Source organism: Zootoca vivipara, chromosome Z1 (assembly GCF_965207765.1).
Source record: "Zootoca vivipara chromosome Z1, rZooViv2.hap1.1, whole genome shotgun sequence".
Classification (NCBI taxonomy): domain Eukaryota; kingdom Metazoa; phylum Chordata; class Lepidosauria; order Squamata; family Lacertidae; genus Zootoca; species Zootoca vivipara.
Genome location: NC_142583.1, coordinates 6,050,383 through 6,073,819, shown reverse-complemented (window position 1 = coordinate 6,073,819; position 23,437 = coordinate 6,050,383). Strand labels below are relative to the sequence as shown.

Genomic DNA, 23,437 nt, shown 5'->3' with positions numbered 1-23,437 from the left:
AGAGTATTCTTGAAGATCCAGTGCTTTCAAGGTTGACGTAAAATGTAAAAAAATTCCTTCCGGTAGCACCTTAGAGACCAACTAGGTTTGTTATTGGTATGAGCTTTCATGTGCACACTTCAGGTGGCGCTGTGGGTTAAACCACAGAGCCTAGGGCTTGCCGATCAGAAAGTCAGCAGTTCGAATCCCTGTGACAGGTGAGCTCCCGTTGCTCGGTCCCAGCTCCTGCCAACCTAGCAGTTCAAAAGCACGTCAAAGTGCAAGTGGATAAATAGGTTTATTTCCCGCTCTGGCGGAAAGGTAAATGGCGTTTCCGTGCGCTGCTCTGGTTCACCAGAAGCGGCTTTGTCATGCTGGCCACATGACCCGGAAGCTGTACGCTGGCTCCCTTGGCCAATAACGTGAGATGAGCGCCACAACCCCAGAGTCTGTCACAACTGGACCTAATAGTCAGGGGTCCCCTTACCTTTAAGGTGCTACTGGAAGGAATTTTGTTTTGTTTCGACTACGGCAGACCAACACAGCTATGTACCTGTAACTAGACATAATATGTAGTCACACTATTTACTGTTGATCAACGCATTGCCAAATTAGTACTGAAACTCTCCATGCATTTTCAGAATTTACAGATAATGATGTTGCTGGTGTGTGCAACTTGATGAACTGAGCATCATACCATTGGGTCTAATTAAATAAATGTTGATAATTTTATTAAATATTCACGGGTAATGCATATTTAGCACAGCTAATTATATATTTTCTTAATGGGTTGATTAATGTATTGAATTTATTTTTAAATATAGTCTCTGTTACCCAGTGCACCTCCAGAATATGTCCACTGGAATCACCTGCATATTTAAACCTACATCTCAGGCAGAGATCTTTCCCATTCACCTGCTACCTGATCCTTTTAAAAAGTCCAGGATCTGGAAATGCCATAATTGAACCTCAGCCCTTTTGCATGCACGGAGCAGGCACTTTGCACTCAGCTACAGTTCCTGCCTTAATCCTGATCTGCCTTCTGCCCTCCCATAAGAGCATCAGAAGAGCCTGCTGGATGAGGCCAATGGCCCATCTGGTCCAACCTCCTGTCCTCACAGTGAGCAACCAGGCGCCTGTGGGAAGCTTGCAAGCAGGATCCAAGCACAAGAGCAACCCTTTCCCCTCCTGTGGTTTCCAGCAACGCAGTCAGAATCATTGCTGCCTCTGACCGTGGAGCCACAGCATAGCCATGGGGGCTAGTAGCCATCAATCCCCCTCCCCTCCATGAATTTCTCCAATCCTCTCCTAAAGCTGTCAAGTGGCCAGCCCTGCCTCTTGGGAGTGCCAGTTCCAGGCCTTAACTGTGCACTCCATTGAAAAGTATAGCATCTAGATCAAGGGAAGTAATAGTACCACTGTATTCTGCTCTGGTCAGACCTCACCTGGAGTACTGTGTCCAGTTCTGGGCACCACAGTTCAAGAAGGATACTGACAAGCTGGAACGTGTCCAGAGGAGGGCAACCAAAATGGTCAAAGGCCTGGAAACAATGCCTTATGAGGAATGGCTTAGGGAGCTTGGTATGTTTAGCCTGGAGAAGAGAAGGTTAAGGGGTGATATGATAGCCATGTTCAAATATATAAAAGAATGTCATATAGAGGAGGGAGAAAGATTGTTTTCTGCTGCTCCAGAGAAGCGGACACTTCAAGAAAGAAGATTCCACCTAAACATTAGGAAGAACTTCCTGACAGTAAGAGCTGTTCGGCAGTGGAATTTGCTACCAAGGAGTGTGGTGGAGTCTCCTTCTTTGGAGGTCTTTAAGCAGAGGCTTGACAGGCATATGTCAAGAATGCTTTGATGGTGTTTCCTGCTCGGCAGGGGGTTGGACTGGATGGCCCTTGTGGTCTCTTCCAACTCTATGATTCTATGATTCTAAGTCCCATTTTTTAGCTGCCCTTAATCTTCCAACATTCAGCTTTGTTGGATGTCCACCCTTGTTTCATGAGAGCACTAGGTGGCTGTCAGCTGGGCACCAGAGGCTCAAAACCTTAATGGACAACAGAAGCACAGCCTGTTGGGAGGTGGACAGCTTTAATTACGGTGTATGAGAGTCATACAAACTAGACAGAGCCATGAACACAGGAGGAAAAAGCATGCAAGTTATTCAGAATGATGGAGGAGCCCTTCAGAGAGGGCAGCGCCTGATCTTCTTCCCACAGGGGAACATGCGCTGTCTGGGGTGCAGAGACTTTTCATCACAATCCATCCCAACGTCAGAGCTTCTGCCTTGTTTTGCTGTCCATCAGCCCCTGCCTTAAAAAGGCTTTTCTTCAGACAAGGAAAAGTGGAGGGTGGGGAAGATTCTGGGCTGGCCCAGTGCAGCGCAGATGGAGAACAGGGCAATGGTGGGTGCCGGGTGCCTGAGGACGGGCTCAGTGGGGGCAGGGATCAAGCGCAATAGAATAACCTCCCAGGGTCCAAGGCCTCTCCATCAGAGGCATGCAGGTAAGCATGCAGATATTAGGGGGCTCCTCCAGCAAATATGAGCTCCAGGGCGGCCTGGATATCCCCCCCAGTGGCCTGGAGGGCTCGGAGGCTCAGCTCATCGTCATGGATGCCCATGTCCCGCAACTGCTGCAGCTGCAGCTGCCACTGGCTCTGTAGGTAGAAGAGAGAGAGAAGGAGCAGAGTTAGCCCAAGTCCCAACACAGTCCAGTGGGATGGCTGGATTTGGAGGGGCAGTGGCATAGAACCAGAGTCAGGGCCGCAGAGGTTGGCACGGTGCTCTTGGGCAAGTCAGCGGTTGCCAGTTCATTTCCAGGCCCAATTCAAGGTTAATGTTTGAAAGCCCCAAATGACTCAGGCCCCAAATACCTGAGGCCACCTCTTTCCTTACAGGCACTTTTGGGTGGGTGCTGAAATCAACAAAGGAGGTCCTCTGGGCAGTTCCTCTGCCTGCATGGATGGGGGACAAGGGGAGAGGGCCATCTCCATGGTGGCCCAAGTTGTGGAACGATTTTTTTCCAAAGCTGTGCCTGACACCTTTATTGCACAGCTTCTGGTGGATTCTGAAGACACAGCTGTATCCCTGGCTTTGAATAGTCAAGGTGTATGTTTTCAGGGGGACACGGGTGGCACTGTGGGTTAAACCACAGAGCCTAGGGCTTGCCGATCAGAAGGTCGGCGGTTCGAATCCCTGTGACGGGGTGAGCTCCTGTTGCTTGGTTGCTGCTCCTGCCAACCTAGCAGTTCAAAAGCATGTCAAAGTGCAAGTAGATAAATAGGTACCGCTACAGCGGGAAGGTAAACGGCGTTTCCGTGTGCTGCTCGGGTTCGCCAGAAGTGGCTTTGTCATGCTGGCCACATGACCTGGAAGCTATATGCCGGCTCCCTCGGCCAATAACGCGAGATGAGCGCCGCAACCCCAGAGTCGGTCATAACTGGACCTAATGGTCAGGGGTCCCTTTACCTTTATGTTTTCAGGACCCACCATAATTTTACGGTTGCAAGTTGTTTTAAATTGTTTCACATGTTGTGTTTAATGCTATAACCTGCCCTGGGACCTTAGAGTGAAGGGTCGGTAATTAATCAATCAATAATGATAATTATCAGCCCAACCCACCTGATAAAGCTGCTCAGGGAGAAGGAGGTGGCACATGGAGGCTGCAGAACACTAGGCTTAACTCACAGAAAATCCCTAGGGCAAACCCAGGTCTGCCTGCAATCACCTCAGGCAGCCTCAGGCAAACTGCTTGGCTTCATCGGCCCTGCCGGGTTGTCATGAAACTAAATGCTCACTTGAATTAGCTTCAAGCAGGGGAGAGAGAAAGAAATCAGGCAAGTCGCTAGCCCTGAGCCTAACCCACCTTGTGTAGGGTGGTTAAAGAGGATGTAATGTCACCAGGTTGATTTATTTATTGATTACATTTCCATCCCACTCTTTCTCCCAAAGGAGCCCTCCTTGTAAAAGTGGCTTGTGGGCACAGGGCACTGCCCAGGCAACAAAAGCAAGGAAGGCATTGGCCAAGCCGGCTGCGCCACTGGGGTGGGCAGGTGCGCCTGAAGGTTACAGACCTGACGGTTACAGACCTGAAGGTTTGGCTGCCCGGAAGCCTGCAAGGCATGCTGCAAGGCCTGGCTGAAGAGGTCATTGGTGATGGGCGTTCCTGACTGGACGCTGGAGGACATCGGAGACGTGCCTGAAGAATGCCCCTAGGAAAAGGAAGAGGAAGAAGAAGGTGCTTTTGGTGCATAGAAGGGAATGGAGGATTTCCCATTCTAGGTCTCTTTACTGCAGGGGTGGAGAAACATGTGGCTCTACAGGCGATATTGGACTCCCAGCCCAGCAACCAGGGCCAGCAAAGTCAATGGTCAGGGTGTATGGGAGCTGGAGGCTGCCTCATCCCTGTTGCAGGGGGAGCAGAATATTCCCCTCCAAAGCTCCTGTACCGCTAAGGCGATGCTTTGTGTCCCAGAGGGCACTTTAAGGAGGTGGTCGTCCACAGGGCCCAAGCCCCAGGGCTTCTTGTGCCAGGCCCCTCCCACCCCTGGCCTCTAGCAAGTGGTTGATGAGGGGAATGTGGCCCTCAGCTGGAGAAGAAACCTTGGCATAGAAGCACATGTGTGTATACAGTATCTGTGCAGGAAACAAGCCTGCACCCCAGGTCTTTTGAATACCATAGAATCCTAGAGTTGGAAGGCCCTCCCAGGGTCATCTAGTCCAACCCCCCAGGAATGTCTCTGGAAGGTGCCCAGCAGCATCCAGCCACACCCCATGCTTCCCTTTTACCTGGGTCCCGGGGGTCGGAGTGTGGGAGCTGCTCTCAGGGGTACTGGCCAGAGCCAGGGCCGTCGCCAATTCGCTCTGGGTGATGGGCCGGGGGCCAGCTGCCCCAGTGTAGCCAAGGGACGCCGGGCGGGACCCAGAGGTACTGCTGGAAGGTGTGGTCCTTGTGCTCTGCAAGATCAAAGAGGAAATGTTGCTGTTTACTGCTTGCATAAAAAGGTTTTTTTCAACTGCACAGCTGACTCCCCCAACTCCTGTTCTAACCCAAGTGAGCAGAGACCAGGAGCAAGGCCTCCAAGTTCTTTTTTAAAAAGAGTGATTCTATTTCTGAACCAGTTGGGAACATTCAGAATCCCCACTAGAGGAGTCTCTGCCTGCCACAGAGAGACCTGCTTCCTCTCTAGAAAGGAAATACTGAAGAGTTCCGGGAGATCTTTGGATGACTTCATAGACTGGCTGCATTCGCACATCAGGATAAGCCAGCAAGCACTCAGCACACTTAAGAGAAATTCATGGCGGAGAGGGCTATCAATGGCTCCGGGCCAAGATGGCTGCACTCTGCCTCCACTGTTGGGACCCGTAAATGCTTCGGAATACCAGTTGCTGGAAAGTACTGGAGGGGAGAGGCTCTTGTGCTCGGATCCTGCTTGTGGGCTTCCTGCAGAAACGTCTGGTGGGCCACAGTGAGGACAGCATGCTTGACTGGATGGGCCATTGGCCTGATTCTGCAGGGCTCCTCTGGTGTTCATTCTGCTCCTGCTTCACTTCTCTCATGATGCAAACAGCAGGAGAAATCAGCTTCTAGACTCTTGCTATTTTTGAGTGCAATTCAGTTGCATCCTGGCAAATCCAGTCGATACAGGGTTCCTGCCCAACTGCCCAACGTAAGAAAGGCCCTTCTGGATCAGACCTGAAGCCCACCAAGAAGGCTGTTTTTACCCCAAGCACCTGGTATTTGGTGGTATAGGCTGTGTTTTGAACAAGGCAGCTCAAGAACTTGAGAGTCGGGGGCGTATGTTTTCGCTCTGAGAGATTCCCATTCAGTGCTGAAAAAACTAAGTAGCACTGAATATTTAAAAGGCACTCCAAAATATAAAAAAACAGACAGCTCCCTCACAAAGCTTACAAGTCATATCAAATTCAACCCCAGCGTATTTTTTAAGGCAATGTGTGGTCTTGCTGCATATCCTTTAACAGATGACATATTTCAACTTTTTGAACTCAAAGGTAAGGAGAGGGGACATGATCAAGGCCTAACATTAGGCATAGAGCAGAAAGCTTTTCTCCCTCTCTCACAATCCTATAACTCAGGACCACCCAATGAAACCGAATTGTGAGCAATTCAAAACAAAACAAAACACTAGGAAGCCCTCCAAGCAGAGTGAAACCACTGAATTTGCTGTAAGAGGTAGGTATTGCTGCTAACGTGAGCAGCTTTTTGAACAATTTGGAAACATTCAAGGGGGATAAAGCTACCAATGGCTAGTTGCCAGGGTAACTGTGTGCTTAACTCTGGTAACAGAGGCCGTATGCTTCCAAATGTCAGTTGATGGTCAGCACAATTGGGTTGAGTACAGTCGCCCTCCTGTCCTGCGGGTGGGCTTGTCAGAAGGGACATCTGATTGGCCCCGTGGGAACAGGCGGCAGGACTGGATGGTCCTTTGGCCTCGTGTCCATCACAGGGACACCCAACGCAACTCTCGGGTCTTTTCAACATTACCTGATGGAAATCGTCTTCATCATCAGAGAGACCTTCAAACAGGAAGCCACCTGCCCAAGAAAAGAGACCAGAGGGAAGGACAGGGTTCTCCTCAAACTCAGGTACCGTTCAATACCGACGGCACAAATCCTGATGTGCGAGCTCCCCATTTTAGAATTACAAAACATCAGAAATGCACATTTGCTTCTCAGCCCCTCAGAGATCTATGGCCCAAGTGGGAGCGCCTCGCTCACCTGGCATGTCCCGGTAGGAGCTGGAAGGCACGCTGCGTGAGGAGGTCTCTGCCGTGGGCAAAGGGGTGCTGCTGGCCACGGAGTGGAGAACCAGGATAATGGCATTCACCAAGGCAGGGTGGGATGGGATGAGCCTAGAAAGAGTGGTAAGAACAAGCAAGCTGGGGGAGGCCCAACAGCCACAGGACCCTCCAAGGACATCTACCCCAGCCCCACCAACGGCAGAAACCAGCTCCTACAACAGCCCTGATAGGTAGGCCGTCCAGACTTAACAAAAAATTCTAACAAAATATAGTTGCCTCCTCCCATAGCAGCCTTTTCCCACTGCCCAACAGATTGTGATATCAAAAAATTCCTAACAATCTTCGCAAAGCATTGCAAGGTTTGTCTTTAGTTCCAGTCCAAGTTCATCAGTTTGAACTCGCCAATTCAGAAACAAAACTTTTAAAAAAATGGTTCAGTAACTCAGAACTGGTTGAGATGCCTTCACATAGGGAAATAAGTGCCAGGAGCAAAAATATCAGCACCACTAAATTCTTGACTCCTTTTTCAGGGGCAAAAGATTTGAAGTTTGACAGGAAATCTGTTTTGTCTGTGAAAATCTCTCTCTGGAGTGATTCAGGACACCAGGACCCAGGTCTCTGATGTTTAAACAAAAACTTACGTGTCCAACATATTTGGGTCAGCAAAGACAGAGAAAAGATCCTTATCCCGCAAGACACCTGTCAGACGAAGAAATTATTGTAAACAACAAGAAAAAGCTGTAACATCCTGTCCACCAAGAAATAATAATAATAATAATAATAATAATATTAAATCTACATACTGCAGAATTTATATACTTCAGAAGAAAAGTTACATACTTCAGAAGATCTCAGGGTGGTGCACAGGAAGCTAGGACCTAAATGGCACCATGAACCTAGGTTATGGGTGCAACATCGGAATGTCTAGGCACACTTTTTTTATAACAAGAATACAAAGCTGAAAATGAATGAACTGCAGCTAAAATATTATGTTCATTTTCCACATGGTCTAGTCCTTCTCCTGCCCACCCCTCTAATATTCTTAAGAGAGTCTCTTCTCCAGACTTCAGAGAGTAGCTAAAAGTGGGGAGGCAGAAAAAGGTCCTCCTTTCCTTCCATTCTGCAGTTTTAATCTGCAACGCTGTGGTCAGAGCTCAGAAACTACTCGCACTAATGAAATTCTCTGTTGCAAAATGCACTTAGAACAATGGGAGTTTCAAACACCGTCTGTGAGTCTGAAACCCTAGGAAACCCCTGCCTTAAAAAGTGCAAACCTGAAGCCTGTAAGCAATACAGACCTAAACTGACTTGGCATGAAGAAATTAGGAAGCCAAATATGATTGGAAATCTCATTAATTTAGTCTTTTCCTAGGGCAGTGCAGCAACATTTTGCTGCAGTTCCAAGCACATTTACTTGGAAAGAAGATCCACCGAAACCACCAGGACCTCCTTCCAACTGAAAGTACTAAAGATTAGAGTACTGAATGATAGGAACCGCAGAATCATCTTGTCCAACTCCCTGCAATGCAGGAATCACAGCTAAAGAATCAGCAGCAGATGGCCGTCTAACCTCTGAGGATACAACAGAAACACTCCTGGATCAAATCAAAAGTCCTCCTATTCCAAAATCCTATTCCCCAATTGGGTGCATTGGTGTACCCCACCTGAACTTCTATTCAAGGATTCCACCTCATCACCCCCCCCCCTCTATTTCCAGTCTACAGAGGGAGAGCCCTGTCACTTACTTTGCCCTGCCCACCAAATTGGCACCACCCTTGAACAAGGGGGAAGTCCAAGAAGACTCAGAGGAACCCCAAGGTATGCATAAGTACATTTTGGCGGGGAGAACCCCATAAAAAGCCAGCCCAATGTGGACTGAGTGTGCTCAGTGGGCATAACATGCTGACTGACCACCTGGTTTGGGGAGGGGTTCGGAAAACTGGACGATAAGGGGAACTGAAGGCAGTATCCGGACAGACGGAAGGCAGGCTGGCAGGCCTGATTGCAAGGCTTCTGGTACCTGCAGTAGGTGGTAGGAGGAGTTTGAAGAAGACAAGACGGATGGACCTCACACAGTCTAATCATAAGTGTCAAACTTTTGCCAGCTCAGGTATGACAGCCTGAGATAAACGCAGAATGGCAGTGTCTTTGCCTACACACCTACCTACCCAAAGCGACTGGGTCGGTGTTGAGGCCAGGGGTAGCGACAATGATCTGATCGAGAGACTCCTTGTTCCCCAGCATCTTGAAGACCTGCGTGGGGGACACAGAGAGATCAGCAAGGCTGACAGAAAAAGCCACAAGCTGCCTTTGAGAACAGCAGCTGCCCCTATACCCTATAGGATATAGGAAATAGGAACACAAGAAAATATGTACAACTTGGAAAAAATGTTATTATGTCTTGTTTTCTTTTCTGTTTGATGTTTGATATTTTGTTATTAATTAATGTTTATTTTGTTCAATTCTACTTTCTTTGTTTGTACATATAATGTACAGATTATGTTGAATCTTATATGATTATAATTTTATACATGATTTATTATTATCAATTTCTTTCTTCTTTTTTTCTTTTCTCCCTTTTCCTTTTCCTTTCTTTTGTGTCTTTTCCTTTTTCTGTTTATGTTATTGGTGATGTTCTGATTTGTAATGCTGTTTTGTAATGCTGAAATATAAAATAAATGCATAAAAAAAAGAGAGAACAGCAGCTGCAATGTATCGACGCTTCCCACTTCCCTGTGAAAGGGGTGCAATGGGCCTAAGAGGGGCAGCATCAGCCATGCTCACCGAATCCCTGAAGACAGGGCTGCTGTGCAGAGCGGTGTGCAGGACCCGGAACTCTCGGACTGCGGCAGCTTTGTCCACTGGCTCTGGGGGGAAGAAAGGCAGAGCAAGAGATCAGACACTCGGTGGAATCAGTCAGCAAAAGGTGACAGCGGCAGCAGGCACCCAGGAGACAAGGGTGAAGCATATTCTGCAATTCCACTGCCTGAGGTGCCAGAAGGGGTCACAGAGCAGGGATTTGATGATGCAGGGACATGTTGGCCTTCATGCGCCATGCGCGGGATCAGTGCTTCCCAAAGTGGTTGGTCCCATCCTGGCTTACCTGGCTTCTGTTCTGGCTCTGGCCAGGACTTTCGGAGGACGTGGACAGTGGAGCCAGACTGGATACCATAGAATTCAAGTGTCTGGTCATCCCGCAGTTTCCGGCCACAGTAGATCAGATCTGAAAGGCAGGCAGTGCAGCATGGCACACGTGAAAAGGCTGGGTTTGTGGACCAGAGAGGTACCAGCACCGCTTTCTGAACCAGAGCTGGACAACATGGTGCCCCCCCTCCAAATGTCTGATTGTTTGTTTCATAAAAATTAATACACTGGTTGGTTGTAAAAAGAAAAAAGCCTGAAAGCACTTTGCAAAAAGGTAAAACATAAGATCAAGATAAATTTACAAGAACATTTTAGCAGATACTAAAAGGAAGACAGTGAAGGTGCCTGCTTGAGATCAATAGGCGCTGCCACACTAAAGGATCGAGTTCTTACAAATGTGGAGTGGGTCTTATGTGGCGCCTGTAATAGGGTGAATTCCACCAATCAAAGCTGTTGAATGGACCCATGCAGGGCAAGGAGATCTCATGGGTACACTGGTCCCTAGTTGCTAAGTGCTTTATAGTAACACCTTGGATTTGGCCTGGTTGTTGGATTCCAACGCCCATCAGCAACAACAATCATGACCAGTGGTCAGGGATGGTGGGAGCTGGCGTTCAACAATGGCTACACCTGCACAAAACAGAGTGGTTAGCCTTGTTTCCGAGACCTGGATTCTTCTTCCCTGGAACGCCAGGAACTGTAGCTCTGTGAAAGGAATGGGGTGCAGGTCTCTGATCAACTTTCAGCACCTGAACAAACTACATTTCCCAGGATTCTTTGGGGGAAGCCATGACACCGCTTTAAATGTGTGGTGCAGGTTTGGCCAGGGCATTTCATGACCTTGAGTTCTGATGATGATGGTGATGATGATGATATGGCAGGAAGTGAAGAACAGCAGCTCACCAATGAGTTCTGGGTCGGGGACAGATTCCTGCAGCTTCCCTGTGATGAGCTGCTTCAGGTAGGAGATGCTGCAGCCCCCCAAGGGCCACTCTCCCAGCTCCGTTTCTGGAAGGCGCAAAATGGACTTGGGAGCCAGAGGCTGATCTGCCAGCTTGACTGCGATGTAGCACTCAGAGAGAGCCATGGCGTCCGATTCCCTAGGAGGACTTGGTCCGGTGAGGCCCCAATCTGAGCTCCAAGCGGAATCTGTAAAAAGAACACAGGGAGCTGCCTTTTACTGAGTCAGACCATGGGCTCATTGAGCTCAGTACTGCCTACACTGCCTGGCAGCAGCTCCCCAGGGTTTCAGGCAGGGGTTTGCCTATCTGGAGATGCCAGGGGTTGACCTTGGGACTTTCTGCATGCAATGCAGGTACTCTGCCACTATGCTACAGCCCTTCCACATAAGGAATGTCTCCTCCGAGCGGCATCACTAACCATGGTGTAACCTCCCTCCCAACTGCCCTTAGCACTGGTTGGGTGCAAACTGGATCACCTGAGCTGCAAAACTGGTTCCATGCCCTCACCTTGGACACCAATTCTAGGCCAGAGGAGCAAGGACAGCAGTTGCAGACCTCACAGCAAACCCAGCTGCAGGGAGGTCAGACAGGGGTTCAGAATAAGCTCAGGCTTGCAAGAGAGGTTAAAAATCATTTTTAAAGGTTTCTCTGGCTATTTTCAAAGCAAGACATAGGTCCTCTCTGTGAAGAAGACAGAGAAATGCTTTTGGGGGATGGAGAGAAGGCAGAACTGCTCAACAACTACTTTGCCTCTGTTTTCACCCAAAAAGAAAGTACTGTAGTGCCCAACTTGGTCTGTGAGACTTATTAAAGGATGCTGTGATTACTAAGACCTAGCATGGGTTTCTCAAAAACAAGTCATGCCAGAAAAATCTCACTGCTATTTTTGGAGAGTTACAAGATTGGTGGATCATGGAAATGATGTGGACGTGGTGTATCTTGATTTCAGTAAGTCTTTTAGCAAAGTCCCCCATGATATTTTTGCAAAGAATCTGGTAAAATGTGGGCTGGATGAAGTTACTTTTAGGTGGATTTGTAGCTGGTTGATTGACAGAACCCAAAGAGTGCTCACAAAGGGTTCCTGGAAAAAAGGGACAAATGGGTTATTGCAGAGTTCTGCCTTGGGCCCGTTGTTGTTCAACAACATCTTTATAAACAACATGGATGAAGGAATTGAGGGATACTCATCTAATTTGCAGGTGACACCAAACTGGGAGGGGTAGCTAATGCCACAGAGAAAACAGAATTAGAATTCAAGATGACCTTAATAGATTGGAGAACTGGGCCCAAACTAACAAAATGAATTTAAGTAAGGACAAATGTCAGGTTCAGCACTTAGGCAGGAAGAACCAACTGCACAAGTATCAGATGGGGGGACACTTGGTTTGCCAGTAATACATGTCAAGTGGAACGAGGGGTCTTAGGAGACCACAAGCTTCACACCAGTCAACTCTGTGATGCAGCAACAAAAAAAGGTTATGCAACTAGGTTTCATCAAGTCCACACTTTCATCAGACCACACCTGGAATACTCTGTCCTGTTCTGGATGCCACAATTTAAGAAGGATATTGACAAGCTGGAATGGATGCAAAGGAAGATAACCAAGATGGTCAAGGATCTGGAAAGCAAGCCTTCTGGGGAACAGTTGAGGGAGTTGAGGCTGTCACATGGAGGAGGGAGCATGCTTATTCTCTCCTGCTCTGTGGGGTAGGACTCAAACCCTACAGCAGGCATCCCCAAACTGTGGCCCTCCAGATGTTTTGGCCTACAACTCCCATGATCCCTAGCTAATAGGACCAGTGGTTGGGGAAGATGGGAACTGTGGTCCAAAACATCTGGAGGGCCGAAGTTTGGGGAAGCCTGCCCTACAGAGTTACAAGAAAGGAGATTCCAACTAAGAATCAGGAAGAACTGTCTAACACTAAGGAAGTTCAGGAAGAACTTTCTAAGGGTAAAGACCTGTTTGATTGTGAAATGGACCATCTCAGAAGGTGGTTGGCTTTCCTTCCTTGGTGGTTTCTAAGCAGAGGTTAGATGGCCACCAGTCCTGTATGCTTTAGTTGAGATTCCTGCATTGCAGGGGGTTGGACTAGAATGAATCTCGGGGTTCCTATCAATCTAAAGTTCTATTATTCGATGCCTCACTACTACAGTAGCTACGGTTAGGGGTGTTCAGAAATTAATGTTTACCAGATTTCCAGTGTTTCAGGCAGGGCTCTCTCTCAGCCCTACTGAAGTTGCCAGGGATTAAACCTGTGACCACTGGCATACAAAGCATGTGCTCTAGCTCTGGGCTACAGCTCTTCCCAAAGGAACGACATAACTGCAAAATAAACCCACTTATTTTTTTCTATTAAAATGTGACCTGGGCGCTGCAGGGAGCATGTCTTATTATGACCTAGGAGAGACCAGGGCTCTAGTCGCCTAGGGTTGCCACCTGTCTTGTATAATACAGGACTGTCTCCTATTTCAATTTCATTTTAATCCTGTGTCCTGTATGGATACAGTTTTGTCCTGTATTTCAGGTCTCGTCTCTCTCTCTCTCTCTGCCAAGTTAAGGATCCTTTCCAAATACATGTGTTTGAAAGGGTGTGTGAAATGACATGTATTTCAGCTCCAGATAGCCAAGCACAGACAGATTTACAAATTCATGTGTGTGTGTGTTTGCGTGTGGCAAATTCATGTATGGAATTTACAGCATGCTATGGTTTAAGAGAAAACTACATGAAAATGTTATATAGATGGTATCTAACACTGAGTAAATTGTCAATAATGTAGAAATCAAAATCAAGTAAGTGTTGGAAAAGCAAAGAGAAAGAAGCATATTTATCTTGTAGTTAGGGTAAAGCTTACTGTGAAATGATATACAATGTATTGGGAAAAAAATTAAAATAACATTTGTAAAATAACCAGAAGCTTTCCTTTTGAGAATTATAGAGGTAGAACTATAGAAATTTATTCATGTATGTGACTACAGCGGCAAGAATGTTACTTGCCCCAAAATGGAAATAAGTCACGGCGAAAGAAGAATGGATACAAAAACTTGTGGAATATGCAGAAATGGTGAAACTTACCAGAAAAATAATAAATCAAGATAACAAACCTTTTTTTATATAAAAGAATAGAAATGGTTTGTTGAATATTTACAAACTGTAAACAGATACGGACATTGGCAGGATTCGTTATACATCTTTAGATGCCTGCCAAAAACGTTCCTTTTTAACCAGGCCTTTGGTTGTCCTGATCGACAGCCTATACTCTTTTAAAATGTGGCTCTTTTTTGGAGGAGTGTTATTGGGCTATTGTTTTTATTTTTATTTTTTATATTGTGATCTTTTCTGTGAACCGCCCTGAGACCTCTAGGTATAGAGTATATAAATTCAATCAATCAATCAATAAATAGTAATAATCTGCAATTTTATAAGAGCATATATTTAAAGTAGATGAATTAAAGAATAAGTTAAGTTAATTTAGAATATTCAGGAAAGGTAAAAAAGATAAATTTAAGGAACCGCAGAAAGAGGAGGAAGTCGAGTTTTGAAATGTTAGAATGATTATAAAGCTATTGAAATGTATATAACTGAAAATCATTAATATTAATAATAATAATATTTAAAAAATATAAAAATGGCCCCAACCCCGCCCCGTCCTATATTTTGCCAGGACAAAGGTGGCAACCCTACAGTCGCCCCCCCCCTCAGACCATGAAGCTCTCACGGGGTGTGACTTGGGCAGCCCCTTCCCACTCTCAGCCTGGCCCACCTCGCAGGGTTGTGGTGCGGATAAACCGGGGAGGGAGAGGCGTTTGGCTGTCCTACTTGAGACCCTTGGAGGAAAAGGTGGGCCACAGATGCAGTAAACAACAGCAGCAGCAGCAACAGAAGCCCATTTCCCCACAAAATCCCCCCTCCTTGCTCTGCCTACCGGGATGTTTACAGCCGACGGTCTCCTCCAGCCGGAAGCGCTTTCCTGACCCCGCGCGAGGCATGCTGGGGAGTGGAGTCCGCGCGGAGGAAGCGGCCTCGCGTCTCTCGCCTGGGCGGCCGGAGAGGGAAAAGGAGGAGCGACGGTAAGCTCCGCCCCCTCGTGAGTCGGTCCGCAGGGCATCCTGGGAACGGCGGTCCCAGCTCGGATTGGGGGGGGGGACACTGAAGCCCGTGGATCGGGTAGAGCAGCGCCGTGACGTTAAGCGCCCGAGCCAATCAGAAGAGATGAGGATGCCAGGAGGGGCCAATAGGCGGCCAGGAATTCAGAGCTGCCGTGAATTTAGAAAGAATTAGGGCGCGCGAAGTTTCCAAGGCGCTTCTCTTCCTCGGTTACGGTAGTTGGAGTTTGAACGCCTTTCGTCTAGGCTAGGGCTTGAATTGAGTTTTTGCTATTTTTAATGTCATTGGTGATTACTTAAAGGAGTTGGAGGAGTGCAAACTTTCCTTTTATAGATATAATTTTTATTAATTTTTTTCTGTTTTACAATTTAGAATACTCATTTAAACATCCTCAAAATATCAGTGACTTCCCTTCTTCTCTTTCCATGGTTCATTTTGCATATCATAAATTCCTGCATATTTTACATAAGCTAAACACTTCAGTACAGTATTCAGTTATTACATCCTTCAAAACTTATTTACATTGTTGAATTTATCTTAATGCTGCCAACGTTTTCAAGTGTACAAAATTTTCCCCCATATATTCAATAAACATTTTCCAATCTTCTTTAAAGGTATGTTCTTGTTCTCTTATTCTATATGTTAAGTCTGCAAGCTTTCCTGAGTTGCAGGAGAGTGGATCTCCCAACTGATATTATACCATAACATAACAGAAAGAAAGAACAAACAAACGATGAATCACCACAGCCGAAAGGATAAAGGCACAAACATTGTATCTGGTGACCATTATTTGCATGGTTTTCTGTTCTTAATTAAAATAGCACTACTGTATTAAAAGAAGTACATGATGGAGTATATGGAACTGGCTGAGATGACCGGGAGAATCCGCGACCGGGGAGAAGAAGCGACAGAAGAAGATTGGAAAGATTTCAAAATTTATTTTAAAAAATATGGTAAAATTGTATATTGAGATTAGATTTAGAAGTTTATAGAAACTGTGGGTGTGGGAATTATGTGAAGTAAATTGATGTATGAGAGATTTGAAATCATAAGGAGTTTTAAATAATGAATTGGAAATTGCTAAAGATAAAGGAGTAATGAACCGCAGATGGAGGGAACTCAAGGAAGCCCCCCCCCCAACAATGTTAAAAGAAAAGGATTTTGCATTTGGATTTTTGTATTTGTTTTTTAATGTTGTGTTATTGTGTTTATTGTTATTTTCATATTGTTGTGTTTTTTATTGTTACTTTTATATTGTGCTGTTTCTTTTTGTTGTAAAATCAATAAAAATTATAAAATAATAATAATAATAATAATAATAATAATAATAATAGAAGTACAAAGATACAGCGCAGCTCCAAAACGGAAGAAGTCTTGATTCATACAAGGATTGTATTTACAAATCATTGACTGGCATGAAATGCATCTTGTTTTGCAAACGCAGCAGCCTTTGTGCCATTCGCAGGAGCAGCTCACCGCCCTCCAGCACACGGCCTTGCAGATGCCCACTTCGCGGAGTAAGTGGGCTAGGCTGGGAGCAAACAGCCTCCCTGGCCCACTTCCCTCTGCCTAGGCTGCTGCCCCTTTCCCCGCCCTCTCCCGGAGGGTGGATTGGCAGCCCCTCCTCTCTTTGGCCTCATGTTTGCATGTTCCGACAAGAGCGGGTGGCCAGGGAGCAGGGGGGGCGGGGCAGGGGGCGCAGCTGGACTTTGAAGAAAGCTCCACGGGTGCCAGTAACAAAATGGTTGCTGCTGGGCCGTAGAGTAACAAAATGCTGACAGAGTTGGGCGCATCATCAAGAGCGGAAGAAGAGGAGCGCTAGGTGCCCCTGTCCTGAGGGGAAAGGCACAAAAACTGCTGTCCCAGAGATGCTGCTTGCACCTCAAAACAAAGGGGTGGGTGAAGTGTCCAATCCTGTCACACAATTAAGTGCAGGCCTCTTTTAAGTGCATGTACATCTAGTTGCTCACCACCAGACTAAAAAGGATAAAAAGGGGGCAACACGTGGAGAGGATAAAATGGGAAGAACATGCATCATGCAAACTTGAGCCCCTTGGAGGAAAGGTGGGATATAAATCATAGAATGTGAAGGGACCGCGCAGGTCATTCTAGTCCAATCCCCTGAAATGCAGGAATCCCAACACTGTAGAATAAATGCAGACTTGCAAGTGTCAGGCTCCGTTTACAAGAAAGGAATAAACATTCCCCATGCTTCCGAAAAAAATAGCTGGCTGCAGAAGCAGTGCAAGTTAATAATTTAAAGTGGATTGGTGACCTTTTTCTTCAAGGGCTTCGTAGGCCAACTTCTTTTCCTTCATTTGGTGCAGGTATTTTCAGACCCTCCGAGTGTCCTGATTTTCCAGGGACAGTTCCAGATTTACACAAGCTGTGCCGGTTTCTGATTTGATCCTGGAATGTCCTGCTTTTTCTGAGGACATTCATACCGGTATTTTCATTGGATAAATGATGGAGGGTATGTAAATGACATGAATAAATATGCCCCATGGCTATGAGACAGGGCCTTGTCTGCTGCAGCACCCAAACTCTGCACCTATTCTTGTCCTCCCATGTATTTATGGTATTTAGGACCATTTACCGTATTGACCCGAATATAAGCCGCACCTTCCCCCCCAAATTCTGACAAATTGACCTTTATGATATTGTTGCTGAAACAGCTGCCTTCCAAGGCCGAAATGTAGAGTGCCCCCCCCCCGCCGCCGCCAGCACCCAGGATGCCACCACAAGCGCCGTCAGGGGTGCGGGACAACAATGCCCATCCTGACTGCGGTTCACAAGCCTCCCCAGAACCGCTGGAAAGAAGGGGGAAGGGGGGAAGACCGCTGCCAAAGTGGCATGGCTCCCCCCCCCCCCAGGAAGCAGCCCGGGAGCGTGGGGGAATGGTACCTGTAGGACAGGCATCCCCAAACTTCAGCCTTCCAGATGTTTTGGACTACAATTCCCATCTTCCCCGACCACTGGTCCTGTTAGCTAGGGATCATGGGAGTTGTAGACCAAAACATCTGGAGGGCCGCAGTTTGGGGATGCCTGCTGTAGGATTTTCTTCTACATTTGTCATTTACAGGTATGGAATTTTACGCCTGTGGTGGAATTTTAACGGAACAGCTTATATTTAGATATTGACTTTTTCTCTCTTTTTCGCCCTTTAATTTTAAAGGTGCAGCTTATTTGTGGTGGTCGGGCCAATACAATAATTGGGTTTAGCACCCATTTTTATCACGCTCTGATCATTATCTATCTTCATCTTCTTCTTTTTTTAGAAAACGCTCTAATAAATTCTAAAAAGGCACAAAATTGATGGTGGTTTATAAGGATTGGCCTTCTAAGGTACTTTGGGGGTACCTGTCAAAAGGTAGATTAAATCCAGTTAATAAACAAACCAGGGGTTCCTATTACTTCCTCCAGCTGCTGCCACCTTGCCCAGTGATCAGGGGTGATGGGAGCCAGAAGTCATATTCATAAAGTTAGGCCTCCCTTTGCTAAATTCACAGCTTAGCATTCATTTTTACTACATTCTCAAATTTTAAGAGCAACCATATCTCAGATTAAAGCCATTGTAACCCTGGGAAAAAGACTTCCTCAGAGTAAGCCCTGGGTCAGTGCAAACAAGTGACCCTTGGCTACAGCTCATGGTCTGTTTGGAGCATAGCTGCCAAGTTTTCCCTTTTCTCACAAGGAAGCCTATTCAGCATAAGGGAATTTCCCTTTAAAAAAGGGATAACTTGGCAGCTATGGTTTGGAGTGAGACTAAGGGCAGGACATGGGGACAAGTGAAGCAGAAAAACCACGAGTGTGGCTCCCTGTACCCCCATGTTGGCTTGCTGCAACGCTGAGCAGTAAATTGGCTTCGTGTTACGTTTTGGCTCCAAAAAGCTGTGGTTATTGAGAGAGTCATTTACTACAAGAAGCACACCAATTTTTACTTCATTTAGCATGACTTTATTGGCTTGTTTTGTTCGACAGAGAAAATGGTTAGCAATAAAGTACTGAACTCCACATGAATCAGAAAGAAAGAAAAGGCGAAGGTGGTACACAATCAATGAGAGTGGCTGAGGAAACCCAGCCAGATGGCGGGGTATAAATACAAATATTATTATCAAGAGCGCAACTGTGGACCTTGGACAAGCCTTGGCAAAGCGATGGACGAAAGTTGCCCAATGCAGGAGCCAAATCAAGAACTGGATAAATACTAAATATCCTGCAAGAGGGCAGAATTCAACAAATAAAAGCAAGGCAGCAATATATATTGACTTGGCCAGAAGAGGTTGGCTGCTTGGATTTTAGAAGCATTTGCGGTGGACGATGGATGGGCCAGACTCATCGTACTCCTGCTTGCTGATCCACATCTGCTGGAAGGTGGAGAGAGAGGCCAGGATGGAGCCCCCGATCCACACTGAATATTTGCGCTCTGGCGGGGCAATGATCTTGATCTTCATCGTGCTGGGAGCCAGGGAGGTGATCTCCTTCTGCATCCGGTCAGCAATGCCAGGGTACATGGTGCTGCCGCCAGAGAGCACCGTGTTGGCATACAGGTCCTTGCGGATGTCCACATCGCATTTCATGATGGAGTTGTAGGTTTCCTCGTGGATGCCAGCCAACTCCAAGCCCAGGAAGGAGGGCTGGAAGAGAGCCTCGGGGCACCGGAAGCGCTCGTTGCCAATGGTGATCACCTGCCCGTCTGGCAGCTCATAGCTCTTCTCCAGGGAGGAAGATGAGCTGGCCGTGGCCATCTCCTGATCAAAGTCCAGGGCCACGTAGCAGAGCTTCTCCTTGATGTCCCGCACGATCTCCCTCTCGGCCGTGGTGACGAAGTTGTAGCCCCTCTCAGTCAGGATCTTCATGAGGTAGTCAGTCAGGTCACGGCCAGCCAGGTCCAGGCGCTTGATGGCGTGGGGCAGGGCATACCCCTCATAGATGGGCACCGTGTGGGTCACACCGTCCCCAGAGTCCATGACAATTCCGGTGGTGCGGCCAGACGCATAGAGCGACAGCACGGCCTGGATGGCCACGTACATGGCTGGCGTGTTGAAAGTCTCAAACATGATCTGCGTCATCTTCTCGCGGTTCGTCTTTGGGTTCTGGGGGGCTTCCGTGAGCAAGACTGGGTGCTCCTCAGGGGCCACCCGCAACTCGTTGTAGAAGGTGTGGTGCCAGATCTTCTCCATGTCGTCCCAGTTGCCGACAATGCCATGTTCGATGGGGTACTTCAGGGTGAGGATGCCTCTCTTGCTCTGTGCCTCATCCCCCACATAGCTGTCCTTCTGGCCCATCCCCACCATGACCCCCTGATGCCTGGGCCGCCCCACAATGGAGGGGAACACGGCCCGTGGAGCGTCGTCTCCTGCAAATCCCGCTTTGCACATTCCGGAGCCGTTGTCCACAACCAGAGCGGCAACCTCATCTTCCGCCATTTGGAATGGATCTGTAGGGAACGCAAGACGGGACAGACTTCAGGCAGCTGCTTTTAGGACAAGGGTAGGGACACTTTAGACAACAAAGATTAGAGACAAGCTATGCAACACTAATGCATTCTCCAGCTTCAGGGAAACCAAGCAAGCCCCACCAGCATCCCAGGTAACTTCATTCATTTTCGTCCACCTTGAGAGTGCAACTCTCTAAGCAGTTTACATAAGATGCACTTTAGAATTATCCAGATGAGTCGGAAGTAAAAAACAAATCAAGCTAAGAAATCTGCCAAATGCAAACAAAGCTGATGTTTAAGTACATACACATACACACACAAAAAAAATACTCATTGGAATACACGTCAACTTTACGCATTTAAAGAGGCTTGCCTGGCGGAGAAAGGTGCCAGCAGGCTCCGAGAACAGTACAGCGAAGGTGCCTGCTGGTGTCAATAGGAATTAAGATGGCACCACTCAATTTGCCCCTGGTTTGGTCAACTTACCCAGCACAGACAGATGCATTTTGCCTCTCCCTGATAAATCAGTGCTGCCCGTTTTCTCTCTGCATTACCATTTTTGCCCAAAGGCAAGGCAAAGAAAGCTGTTATTTCCCCTTTACGGCCACTCATTCTCATGAGTGAGGAGTCACGGTGCTTCTCTCCCTAAAACTATTCTGCAGTCACTTTCAAACTTCAGCCCATTCGAAAGAAGCAGAGGTTTGATTTTCTGAAAAAGTTTCACATCACACTAACAAGCATTCTCAAGCTGCTTGAAGGAAAGGTGGTATATCTGTGAAATAAGTAATCGTGACGGGGTAGCCTTTATGGGGCTCAGCAGATGTTTCTGGACTACAGCTGCCCTCATCCCAGACTACTAGTTGTGCTTGCTGGAGCCGCTGGGAGTCGTAGTTCAGCAACATCTGGTGGGTAACGCATTGGCTGCCCCTGGAATATAAAGTGGGAAGTTCAGGGTCTAGGGACGATGGTGACCATTTCTCCAGTTGCTCCTGCGTAGCTGCTCAGTCCGACAGCTTCTTGGAAATGATCCCTGTGTTCCTATTCAGACCACAGGCTCCATCCCTGAGCTACAGCTACTCTCTTAGGCAAAACTCTGCCCATATACAGAGTCCGGTCGTCAGTCCATTTAGCCCGCTGCGTTGCCTACCCTGACCAGCAGCAGCTCTTGGGCCTCCGGGCACCTGTTGCTTTCCACCTGGGGATGCAAGGAACAAGCTCTGTGCTCTGCTGCTGCGCCAAGGCCCCTCCAACTGCCCAGCCTAGGAGCTCAGGAAGGTAACTTGTATGAGATCAGACCTTTGGTCCATCTGGCTCAGGATGGTCCACACTGGTGGGCAGCAGCAGCTCTTCTGGATTTTAAGAAGGGGCCTCTCCCAGTCCCATCAGGGATTGAACCCAGGACCTTCTGTGTGCAAGGCAGGTGCTCTCCCGTTGAGCTACAGCCTTTCCTTTCCTCCCTCCCCCAGCCTCCAGCACAGCTCACCTTGCTTCTGTTCATAAGCTAGAGGTTTTTTAAAAGAGAGGTGGGGTGGCCAACTGTCAGGGATTCTGTACTTGTGATTCCTGCATTGCAGGGGTTGGACTAGATGACCCTTGGGGGTCCCCCTTCCAACTCTACAGTTATGTAATTCTACAGAGTAGCAAGGAGACAAACAGAACAGGAAGGACCAGGCAGAGAAACGGTGGGTGCTGAGTCCTGTTTCATACTTACCTGAGGGAGATGCAGTCGCCTTTGCTGTGAATCTCACGGGGGTCCCAGTAAACGCAAAATCTTTTCCTTCCTCGTTCCACTCACCTGTTCCTATCCAATCTGGCCCTGGTCTTATACCTCTGCTTATCTGTTGAAACAGGTTTTATTGGAAACCACGTGTGCAATAAAGAAATATCATAAATACACCTACCGTAGCCTCCCAGGGCAAAGAGCAAAAGGGCTGCATTTTGCAGTATGGCCAAATATGGTCAGATTGAAGCATGTCTGGCCATATTCTAGCAATTCATTGGTGTGTCTTTTTTTAAAAAAAAAATCCTCCTGCTGACTCAGCATCTCCTTTCTGTTGCCAGATCTCACTAGCTTCCTCTGGAAATCCATTTAAAGAGGTGACTGATCCAGCCTCCTCTTTGGAGATGGATGATCGGTTCTCCTTGCAAAAACGTGCTCCAGGCTGTGCCTCTGAGGTGCCAAGTAAAAGGTGGGTTTGGGATGCAACCCTGTCCACACACCTGTTTAGAAGTAGGGGCGGGAGAGAAATTTGGTGGCCCACAAAATCACAAAACAATAAAAGCATGAAAAAGCTACAGTACTTTAAAACACACAAAAAGTTAAAATACTTAAAACAGGTTAAAATTCACACCAACCTCCTAAGTATCTGGACAGAACGTTTTTTAGCAGGTGCCGAAAAGAGCTCCGCAAAGGCGCCTGCTTGATACCAATAGGCAGGGAGTTCTGAAATGTAGGTGATGCCACACGCAGCGATCTCATTCTTACAAATGTGGAACGGGGTCTTACGTGACACCTGTAGAGTGCCAATTCCACCATTCACAGTGGGTCAAGTGGGGAGATGTGGGCCCATGCAGGGTTGGTTTTGATGGGTGCAGTGAAGGGTTGACAGCTGAGCCATTGGGCATTGCTTCGCTGTCGCCTTTCTGGTCAGCCTTGGTTTGTTTTAAAATTGCACTGAAAAACATTTTTGCAGCCCTTGGTTGGCCTGTTGGCGGCATCCATCTGTCTTGAGAAACAATGGGAAAGTGCACCATCAGGGGTGAAGTCAAACTGCTGGAGAGTTAGAGCACTTCCTGTGGCTGTAGAGACTGGTACATGAGAGACAAGTTTTCGAATATTCTATTAATATTCTATTAGTTTATTAATTTTATTAATAATAATTTTATTTATTTATTTATTTATTTATTTATTTATTTATTTTCGAAGATGGCGAAACTGACGGCTATAATAAGAGATGTACCCAGGCAGAAAATTATGAAAGAATGGAAATATGTACAAGATTTCTTGGAAAAAGAGAGTCTAGATAACAATTTAGTGATGTGC

General features: G+C 47.1%; 2 protein-coding genes across 3 annotated transcripts; both read right to left on the bottom strand.

Annotated features, from left to right (window-relative positions):
• Nucleotides 1-2,054: 2,054 nt before the first annotated feature.
• UBL7 (ubiquitin like 7) lies at nucleotides 2,055-14,989 on the bottom strand. 2 transcript variants are annotated; one of them, XM_035113571.3, is made up of 11 exons: nucleotides 14,773-14,989; nucleotides 10,790-11,035; nucleotides 9,846-9,965; nucleotides 9,527-9,609; nucleotides 8,911-8,995; nucleotides 7,384-7,441; nucleotides 6,720-6,853; nucleotides 6,487-6,536; nucleotides 4,770-4,937; nucleotides 4,070-4,192; nucleotides 2,055-2,638 (listed from the first exon to the last, which is right to left on the bottom strand). In XM_035113571.3, exons 1-11 carry the CDS (start codon nucleotides 14,834-14,836, stop codon nucleotides 2,501-2,503), a joined length of 1,269 nt encoding a protein of 422 aa, XP_034969462.2. In that variant the 5' UTR covers nucleotides 14,837-14,989; the 3' UTR covers nucleotides 2,055-2,500. The 2 variants fall into 2 exon arrangements, with proteins under 2 accessions (XP_034969462.2, XP_060134988.1); XM_060279005.2 differs by having other exon boundaries at nucleotides 14,611-14,825.
• Nucleotides 14,990-18,888: 3,899 nt separating this feature from the next.
• LOC118083687 (actin, cytoplasmic 3) lies at nucleotides 18,889-22,256 on the bottom strand. Its single transcript, XM_035112396.3, has 2 exons — nucleotides 22,106-22,256; nucleotides 18,889-20,394 (listed from the first exon to the last, which is right to left on the bottom strand). The coding sequence occupies exon 2, from the start codon at nucleotides 20,381-20,383 to the stop codon at nucleotides 19,253-19,255; it is 1,131 nt and encodes a 376-aa protein (XP_034968287.2). The 5' UTR covers nucleotides 20,384-20,394; nucleotides 22,106-22,256; the 3' UTR covers nucleotides 18,889-19,252.
• Nucleotides 22,257-23,437: the final 1,181 nt, after the last annotated feature.

Bases quoted from the DNA above. Each gene is read 5' to 3' on its own strand.
- UBL7 (XM_035113571.3), bottom strand. From the start codon at position 14,836: ATGCCTCGCGCGGGGTCAGGAAAGCGCTTCCGGCTGGAGGAGACCGTC. The intron at 9,610-9,845 runs GTAAGCCAGGAT...TCTTCCCCCCAG, and splicing joins AGAGCCAGAACAGAAGCCAG to AGCCAGTGGACAAAGCTGCC. The intron at 4,938-6,486 runs GTAATGTTGAAA...TTGATCTTGCAG, and splicing joins ATGAAGACGATTTCCATCAG to AGCACAAGGACCACACCTTC.
- LOC118083687 (XM_035112396.3), bottom strand. From the start codon at position 20,383: ATGGCGGAAGATGAGGTTGCCGCTCTGGTTGTGGACAACGGCTCCGGA.